General features: G+C 37.1%; 1 protein-coding gene across 2 annotated transcripts; it reads right to left on the bottom strand.

Annotated features, from left to right (window-relative positions):
- Positions 1-22: 22 nt before the first annotated feature.
- On the bottom strand, positions 23-10,305 carry LOC147404395 (uncharacterized). 2 transcript variants are annotated; one of them, XM_086440330.1, is made up of 4 exons: positions 10,140-10,305; positions 4,015-4,120; positions 2,946-2,985; positions 23-219 (listed from the first exon to the last, which is right to left on the bottom strand). In XM_086440330.1, the coding sequence occupies exons 1-3, from the start codon at positions 10,247-10,249 to the stop codon at positions 2,971-2,973; spliced, it is 231 nt and encodes a 76-aa protein (XP_086296456.1). In that variant the 5' UTR covers positions 10,250-10,305; the 3' UTR covers positions 23-219; positions 2,946-2,970. The 2 variants fall into 2 exon arrangements, with proteins under 2 accessions (XP_086296456.1, XP_086296457.1); XM_086440331.1 differs by lacking the exon at positions 23-219 and adding an exon at positions 226-1,334.

The raw sequence follows: 10,305 nt of genomic DNA, 5'->3' as shown, positions 1-10,305 counted from the left end.
TTAAGTGAAAGAACAGGAGAGAGGAGGAAAAGGCAGCAATTTACAACTTTATTTTCCAAGGTCCAGAAAAAGGGAAATAAATTACAGATTAAGACCTGACATCTGACATTGAACTAAAGATTTTTTACATTCCATAATATAACTAGAGGCCATATTAGCCATCAAATTATTGTCTGCGGATGCATCTTCTCTGCTCCAGATAACTCAACTTTGTATGATCTGAAAGAAAAATGGGGTAATAAAGATGTGTGTTAGAACCAAATTCTTTCACATGTCCTTATGAAGAATGAATATAGAGGTGAGAAAACTACGCTTAAAAACATACAACAGAGCCAATCAACCAATAAATGTGATGAAAATATACAAATTTCAATGGGAATCATTCTGGTTTCACTATAGTGGTTACCTGCATGATGCAATCATTTGAGAGTGAATATTATAGATATAAGAAAGAAACAGTAAAACTTTGAAGATAATACCAAGGTGCTTTGAGGTCATGGGTTCAAGTCCAGCTTACCCATCCCCAAAAAAAAAAAAAAACAGAGAACCAAGATGCAAGTTCTGTAGACTGCACACCCCTTATGAATTATGATATGCATGAACATGTATAAGAACTTATGAGTTCTTGTACAGGTACATCCTCCGATGGGGCAAGAAGGTCAAACTTGGCTGAGAAAATCAAAAAGAAATTGGTGAATAGAACCCTTTAGCCAGCTTTCTTTTGTCCTCCCCAGTTAACATTTAAATAGATGTACCTACTGCTCACATCTCAGGAAATAGACTATTACGGTAGCTTTCCTGTGATGTATGTATCCCATTCAGCATTGCAATTAATCGTAAGCACATATTGCTGATGCAAAGTGTACAATACAAGTATCTGGAATTCAAGTGTATCTTCACAAGTAACTGCATTTACTTCATGGGTTCAAAGGATTTGAGTGTAACTGGTGGTTCTCCTCTTGGAAGGCTTTGAGATCTTTCAGATGTTCTTCTCTGGTTATTACCCTTCTGAAAAAAGAATCCAATAGCTGATGGGGAGGACTGCAAAAGGTTCATCTTGGGATTCCAAAATCATTTAAGTAGACAGTGAAAGAGTAGCCAAAGGATTGCCATTATCTGTCACTTAGATCCATGGAGAGGATACGCCTATAGTATTGTGGATGAAAGTGTTGGGATTGGAAGTAAAATGCCCAGTTTTGGTTTCATATCCTTCTGATCAAGGTATTCGATTTTGGTTAGTCTGGAAATGTAAATATTTCGATGAGTGTGGAAATGAATACAATTTTTTGGAAATGATGGAAATGACAAAAATATTGATGAAGCTTTCATTAACCCTGTAGGAAACGATAAAATAGGCATTAAAACACACTCATTAAGTCATCAAAATATAATAAACTACCATAAGGAGTGAGAAATTGAATATCAACAACATTTTGCTACACATAAGCACATGTATTGAGATGCTGATAGTGGAAATAACAATAACAATGTCGCGTTAATTACATACAATGTAATATATAAGACATTAAAATGAAGAAACTGTCAAGTATTTCATTTATGTGTAATTATATTTCTTTTATTTTTTGAATAAGTATGAATAAATTGCTAATGTATCCAACTAACTGAAACATGGTTGATTGCATGTGTGCTTATATAAATGTCCTAATATGCTTAGAATACATTAAAATAAGATGATATATATATATAACTAATTAATCATAATTCACTTATACTAATGGATGAATGTTCTATGCAATTTTTATTAGTAAATACTATGTGTAATTCACAAGTTCTTTCTAAAAGCAATTATAAGTTTTTTTTTCAAAAAAGAAAATATTTCGGTTGAAATTTACTATTCATCGAATATTTCCACTGAAATATTGCATTTTTATACCTAAAAAATGATAATCTCAGCCGAAATTCACTAAACATCGAAATATTTCACGAAATGAATAGTGATTTCCACCGAAATATATACAAAAAGAAATTGTCTGTTAAATTTCGTGTTGGTACTTGTGGAAAAGAAAATATTTCGGTACATTTCGTGGAAATATGTCGAAATTTATTACTATGCTTCTAATATATAGCCTAAGGAGATGCTGGGCATATTGAAGCATTTAAATATCATAGATATTATGTAGTATTTTATTTTACAAGGATCTTCTAATCTTCTTTTTTAATGTTCATCCAAGACTACAGTTATCAATTGTTGTGATTCTCATATATGTATATTTCTAGTTGATCTTTATCAAACACAACTGAACCAAAGCTATTGACATTTCACATTCCAAGAGGAAGCACTTGGGATCGACATTATTCTATTAAGTTGAATGGGAAAATATATTATTACAGCCCTGATAATCACTAGATTATCCAATTAGCATACTCTTGGATAATAATACACCTAAGAAACCCACTAATTTAACATTCCAAATTATTGAGTTGGTGGGCCATGTGTATGACATGATTTGGTACGATCACGAAGCACAAACTTAGCTAAGTTGGTAAGACGTGTGGAATGTCATTCCCACATTAGGTTCAAATCCCTTTGAACCCAACTTCACTGTTCTAACCACTAACCCTTTTTACCTATCAAACAATTAATACATATATCGTATGATAATCATCATCTATTGCTTATCCCAAATATAAATACGAACCCTATTTCGCCATTGCATTCTATCCGTCTTCTTTGCACTTGTGCAAAACATCTCAAAAGATTTTATTTGATCTACTGTTGGGGCTATTCCTAAACTAGATAAAATATCTGATGCATTAGAATGCATTATATTATACATATGACAATCCATCTAAATCACATGTTTTCTCTTACAAGTACCGTAACTCAAGTTAAAAATGTCACCTACATTAAAAAAAAAATTTCAACCTTGAATACATAAAATACTAGTTCAACGTCATACTGAGTCAAGATTCAGTGCACTTACAATTGAACTTCCAACAAGAAAAACTTCATCCCATCTGCCACTGTAAAATCCACAACACAACCAAGAAAAAACCCAAAGTCATGTATTCATTTCCATTTCACAATCAAGTTTTAGAAGGGTCCCACGTCCCAACCGGTTGGATTGGTTGGGGTGACAATAATGCTATAAAAAACACATTGTCGCTTGATCCAACAGATTGGAACCCTGGCACTTGTAGAACAACTTACACATGAGCTATTATATTAACTTTAACACTTGAGTTAATATTTACTTTAATGCTTGAGCTGTCTCACCATTGTCTTGCATTATTGCTAGTAATGTTTTCAGACACTAAGACGTGAGGCAAGACGCTTGGCTGGCCAGTGCCTCAATGCAGAAGCCTTAAGGTATAAAGTGCAAGCCTTAGATGTATGATTTCTTTAGATAAATAATATAATATTAAAAATTAGGATAGCCATTGCATACTTATAAATCTTAAATTAGCACAATCAAATTTCAGGTCTTAACCCATTACAATAATTAATATTATAAAATGTAATTATTTTATATTTTAGAAAAATAGAAATATTCTTTGAATAGTTAAAAGTCTCTACAATAAATAACTATTTTATATTTATTGAAAAAATATAATTAAATATTTTTTCAATAACTCCATATGTACAATACTAAATACTACCAAAAGTTATTTATAGATCAGCTTAACTCAATGATTTTCTTTGTATATATATTACTATATTTTTTTAGATAGGTAAGCTGGACTTAAACCCACGACCTCAAAGTTGCTTTGCAATGTGTTGAACCAACTGAGCTATGGGTCTAAGCCCTATCTATATATACATATATACATATATATTGTATTCAAATTCATTTCTAAGCTGCTTTGTAAGGAGCCTCATGGTTTGAGGTGTAAGCCTTAACAACTTTAAGGTTTCAACCTTTTGCCTCAGGTCGTTTTTCATAAGCCTCATCTTGTGGTGTGCCTCGAGATGTAAGCTTCACATGCCTCTAAAAACACAGATTGGTAGCAATGAAATCAAGCAAAGTATATAGGTATGTTCATCGGAAATACCTTAAGAACCGGTTCTCCTTGGTCAGTACTGGAAGATTTCTTTGCAATTGCTACTTGTTGTGCACGTGCAGCTCTTCCTGCAGCAGACTTCTCAAATTGCTCTTGCCTGCAATTTGCATTGTTTTACAGACATAAGAATCAGTATAATAATAATAATAATTAATATTATTATTATTATTATTATTGCTGTCTCTGACTTCTCTCATTGAATGAACTCAAATGTCTTGAACAAAGATATGGCTCAAATAGGGCTGAATAACAAAATAATTTTCATGTTGCCAACCCCAATGTATGGACTAAATCCTATATTATGATTTATCTCCGCTTGTATTATACGGTATAAAATTGTTAAACTCAGGATAACAGAAACATAATGTGCAGGGCAATTTTAATCATAATTAAGATGCTAGTGAAAACTCAAATATTAGATTAATATGCCATGGTTGGGATCCATGGACTCACGAAAAATGACTCATATAAAACACATCTATGAGTTGTTTTTCATGATTCAACAGATCCCAACCCATATACGCTTATGGGCAACTCATGATAGGAAACCATAACTGAAAACTTGACTTGACAGAGAAATTCTATAAGAACGAAAATAGATTGCCCACATTAGTATAGGAGGATGGGTGGAAGAAAAATCTTTCATACATGCAGCTAAGATTCAAGTAGGTTGGGCTAACAAAGGTTGTGGTCATGGTTTTAAATATCGGAGTCATCTTGGTTTCATTGGTGAACAAGATGGATATTCTACGTGATCCGACCTTGACATTGAATCCTTGGATATACCATATATCTAGGCCAATATTTTGTAAAGCTCGAATGAGATAATCAAGATATCGTGTTTTTAAAGATACCTGTGTTTTTAAAACAGATGACATGCCCCCTAGTCTTCAAACCGTAGCCAAAGTCCCTTGATTTTCTCCCCAAACCCAATCCTACTTTTTTTCGAACTTCAACTTTGAAATTCTGTCTTCTTCAACCTTCAAACCATAAGAATGAGATAGGATTTTGGAGAGCAAAAATTTGATGGACATTTTACATTGACTTTTGTCCACCCAAACCCATCTAAGGTATTTTTATATATGTATAACTGGTTTTCAACCAAAGATCCTTCAACTTTCAAACCTCAACAGCAGTTAGATGGAATTTTACATTGATTTTTCTCCACCCAAATCCATGAAAGGTAATGTTTTTTTTTTGTACCCTGGTTTTCAACAAAAGATTCTATCCACTTCAAACATCAACAACAAGATATGATTTTTAGAAAGTAAAAGATGATGAATGAATCTCGGATGTCTCATCTTTGACCGAGATGACTCGTTTGAGACAACTCGGTCTTGTTCATGATCGGGACGAGATGAAATACCGAGATTCAAAACCATGACTTGTGGTAATTTGTTATGGGTCTTGAGTTAGTTAGGAGTCATGGTAGATGTTGAGTCAGTGTGGAGTCTTTGTACTGTTTTAGGAGTTTGAGTCAAACAATCGAGTAATTGTGGGAGTCCAGTCAGTTAGTATTAGTTAGTTGGATAATTGTGGGAGTAGTGGGATTCAGATCTCCATGTAAAGATCATGGGGAGTTAAAGAGTGACAGTCAAGTATGTATTTACTTTCATCTGTTAATGAAGGAAAGCACCAAAACTTTCATCCAAAAAACCTCTTTCTCTTCAATAAGAGGAAAACAGGAGGAGATCCCCCTCAAAGAGGATCATTTTCTAGATCAATTTCAGTAAACTCTTAAGATAGCTTTCAAGAAGAAGATAAACCATATCAAGTTGGTATCAGAGCAGGCGACCCAGGGATGGCCGAAGGCACACGCTCTGTAAAGATGGAGGAAGCTGTGAAAAATCTCCAAGACACATCTCAGCATCAAGGCAAGCGACTTGATGAGCTCCATCAGTCCTCCGACCAACATGGCCAACAACTTACTGAACTCTACAACATGCTTGCAGCCATGAATCTTAAATTTGACCAGGCGATTCGAAGCCCTATGAAGGATCAAGGGGAGACATTGATGAGGCGTTCAGTCAACGTTCAACCCCCAATTGACGTTCCAAACAGGTCGGGAATGAGTGATGGAGGAGGCATTCAAACTAGAGCAGTCCGACTTGACTTCCCGCGCTTTGACGGCAACGACCCATTGGGTTGGGTCTACCGGGCAGAACAATTCTTCTCTTATCACAGAATTCAGGTGGAACAATACATCACTATTGCTTCATTTCACATGGAGCGTGAAGCTCTTCAGTGGTTTAGGTGGTTCGAGACATTTCACCACCATCTGACATGGCCTATATTTATTGATGCCATCAACAAATGTTTCGGCCCAACTACATATGACTGTCCGAAATTATCAGTGCCAATTTGAGCGATTGGCCAATCGCACCCACCATCTTCAAGAAGATTTCTTGGTTAGCTGTTTTGTTTGTGGGCTGAAGGATGAAATAAGACTTGAGGTACAAATGTTCCGCCCAACCTCACTAAATGCTGCCATTGGATTAGCTCGTTTGCAGGAAGAGAAGTTAAACATTCGTCGTAAACAGGGGCGCGGGTGATGGTTGCTAGCAACTCCAACAACACCACTTCAATGCCATTGGCGAAGCGAATCTCTTCACAGGAAGCTCGAGAACGACGTGAAAAGGCTTATGTTATTATTGGGATGAAAATTTTCAGTCAGGTGATTGTTGTAAAAATCCTCGTCTTTTTGGAATTGATGGGTCCTCAATTGAAGACGATGAACTGAAAGAAGGAACCAAAGAGCAAGCTGAGGATGAGCAGAAGCCAGCTGAGATTTCCTTACATGCAATTGTAAGGACTTCTACCCCACAAACCATGAGTGTCATTGGGATGATCCACAATCTGGCAGCAACGGTGTTGATAGATAGTGGGAGCACCCACAATTTCATTGATCCTGCTGTTGTTAAAAAGGCAAGTCTACCAATTCAACAAGACTCTCACTTTGAGGTTATGGTAGATAGCGGGGAGTGACTACAAAGCAAGGGGAATGCATAGGATTAACAATCCATGTACAAGGAGTACCCATCATCACAAACCTCTTTTTATTGCCTCTTGGGGGATGTGATATTGCGTTAGGCGCTCAATGGCTTCGAACCTTGGGTCCAGTAGTTTGGGATTTCTCAGATCCCTCCATGAAGTTCATGTCAAACCAAAAAGAGCACCAACTTAATGGCATGCAAGCTGCTCCTCTTGAAATGGCAACGACAAAGTCAATTTCTAAAGAAGCAGTACGGCATGGAAAGGCCCTTGTATTGCAACTTTGTAGCATTGCACCAACAACCACGTATTCTGTTGATACAAAGGCGGACCTCCATGACTTATTGCTCAAATACAAGGATGTATTCATTGAACCGAAGGGGTTACCACCACCTCGTACTCATGATCATCATATTCCATTAATTGAAGGAGCTCAACCAGTCAGTATACGCCCTTACAGGTACCCTTATTACCAAAAAAATAAAATAGAAAAAATTGTCAAGGAAATGTTATCTGCTGGTATTATTCGACCTAGCACTGGTCCTTTTTCCTCACCAGTATTGCTAGTGCGAAAGCATGACGGGACTTGGCGTCTTTGCATTGACTATAGAGTTCTAAATCAAGTAACCATCAAAGACAAATTTCCAATACCTGTCATTGACGAGTTGCTTGATGAACTACATGGGGCTCGATTCTTTTCGAAGTTGGACTTGCAGTCTGGTCTTCGCCAAATAAGAGTCTGCGAGAGTGACATTCCCAAGCCTGCCTTTCGAACTCATGAAGGCCATTATGTGTTCTTAGTCATGCCATTCAGGCTCACCAATGCACCTTCCACATTTCAAAGCTTGATGAATGATGTGTTTCGATGTTTTGTGTTAGGTTTTTTTTTTTTTTTTGACGATATACTAGTGTACAACAAGACTTGGGAAGAACATTTGCACCATCTTAGACTCACTTTAGAAGTATGACTATACCATCGAGTACAAAAGCGGCAGAGTAAACATGGCAGCAGATGCCTTATCAAGAAGAGATGAGAATGGAGAGATAATGGCCTTATCTATACCGATTGCTTCTTGGTTAGGCACTCGTAACATTGTACGAAGAAGGAGCTCTAAACAAAGTTACTATCAGTTCAAAGATGGAATTCTTTATAGAAAGGGATGAATTATAGTCAGCCCAACTTCTTTTAAAGATTTAGTATTTCATGATTTGCATAGCTCACCCATCACGGGTCACTCAGGCTACCATAAGACATTATGGAGGATCTCCAAATTATTTTATTGGCTAGGCATGAGAAAATACATCAAAAGGCAAGTTCAAGAATGTGATGTATGCCTACTTTATAAGACTGAAACAATGGCTTCACCGTGGTTATTACAGCCTTACCAATTCCGGAGAAGGTTAGGATAAACATATCTATGGACTTCATCGACAGCCTTACCTTCCCATGGTAAGATTGTGACATTTGTCGTGGTCGATTGCTTATCAAAATATGTACATTTCCTATCACTCGCACACCCATATACGACTATCATCGTTGCTCGAGTTTTTATGGAAAACATCTTTAAATTACATGGAATGCCAACTTCAATTGTGAGTGACAGAGACCCCACTTTTACTAGTGCTTTCTGGTGAGAATTGTTTTGTCTACAATGAACCCGCCTTCAAATGAGTAGTTCTTATCATCCTCAATCAGATGGGCAAACAGAGGTCATCTATAGGTGCCTTGAGAACTATTTAAGGTGCTTCACTAGTACCAAACCTAAAAACTGGGTGCAGTGGTTGCATTGGGCTGAGTGGTGGTATAATAACACCTTCCATTCTGCCACTCGTATGACGCCTTACGAGGTTGTGTATGTAGTGCTGCCTCCAATGCTATTGTCTTATGAACCGGGAACCACTAAAGTCCAAGCTGTTGATATAGAGCTTCGTGACCGTTCTCTAATCTTACGGCAACTCAAGGCTAATTAGGAGATTGCACAGGAACGAATGAAAAGATTTGCTGATAGACATTGTACTGAACGAGAGTTTGAAGTTGGGGACTGGGTTTTCCTTCGCTTGCAACCTTACCGACAGTCTACTATATCAGCTCGACAATCACTCAAGCTGTCAGCCAGGTATTATGGACCATTCGAAGTGTTGGATCAGTAGCCTACAAGTTAGATCTACCTGCTGGAAGCAAGATCCATAATGTCTTCCATGTTTCTTGTCTTAAGAAGAAACTTGGAAAAAGCACTCAGTCCAACGAACACCTACCACCGCTCACAGAAGAAGGAGAGTTACAGCTAGAACCTTTAACTATCCTTGATCGTTGTATGATCAAGTGAGGAAACAAGGCAGACATAGAAGTATTGGTGCAGTGACATGGTGCTCCGCCAGAAGATGCTACTTGGGAGCGGTTTGAAACCATGACTAACCGTTACCCTGAGTTTTCTCGTTGAGGACAAGGCGAAACCAAGGGGGGAGGATTGTTATGGGTCTTGAGTTAGTTAGGAGTCATGGTAGATGTTGAGTCAGTGTGGAGTCTTTGTATTGTTTTAGGAGTTTGAGTCAGACAGTTGAGTAACATTGAGGGAGTACAAGTCAGTTAGTATTAGTTAGTTGGGTAATTGTGGGATTCAGATCTACATGTAGAGATCATGGGGAGTCAGAGTAAGTGTCAAGTATGTATTTAATTTCATCTGCTAATGAAGGAAAGCACCAGAAATTTCATCCAAAAAACCTTTTTCTCTTCAATAAGAGGAAAACATGGAGGAGATCCCCCTCGAAGAGGATCATTTTCTAGATCAATTTCAGTAAACTCTTAAGATAGCTTTCAAGAAGAAGACAAACCATATCATAATTGTAGTGCTTCTGAAACTTCAATAAATTTTCATTCTTATTTATTTCATTTCCTTCTTCCTAATTTAGGTGTAGTTCAACGCTTGGAGTGCATTATAATTCTTGCACCAAAAACATAACAGAATTAAAACCCCAAAAAAATGCAATACAGGATCGACAACGCTAGGAGAAGATTAATTATAGAAAAAGAAACCATAAAAATTGATCTAGATATCTATTGAATCTGAAGAAGAGGAAGAAACAAATTCAATTGCGATCACAGAAAAAGGAGTGATTAGATTTACCTTCTCTGTGCGGCTTCAGCTGCTTTCGCTCGAACTTCTTCAGAGGCCAATCTGTCTTCCTCTCTTCTCTGCTCCTTATCTCCACCGAAGCAGCCGCAGCAAGACCCCATTCTCTCTCTCTCTCTGAAAATCTACAATCAAAATCTCGGCCTTGTTCATTTACTTT

This window comes from Akebia trifoliata, chromosome 4, assembly GCF_017979445.1.
Source record: "Akebia trifoliata isolate Shusen 1 chromosome 4, ASM1797944v1, whole genome shotgun sequence".
Taxonomy (NCBI): Eukaryota; Viridiplantae; Streptophyta; class Magnoliopsida; order Ranunculales; family Lardizabalaceae; genus Akebia; species Akebia trifoliata.
Note: the sequence above shows the minus strand (reverse complement) of the source record. Positions and strands in the feature narration are given on the sequence as shown.

Excerpts from the sequence above, each read along its gene's own strand:
- LOC147404395 (XM_086440330.1), bottom strand. The coding sequence starts at position 10,249 with ATGGGGTCTTGCTGCGGCTGCTTCGGTGGAGATAAGGAGCAGAGAAGA. Across the intron at positions 4,121-10,139 it reads GCTGAAGCCGCACAGAGAAG|GCAAGAGCAATTTGAGAAGT; the intron begins GTAAATCTAATC and ends TGCAAATTGCAG.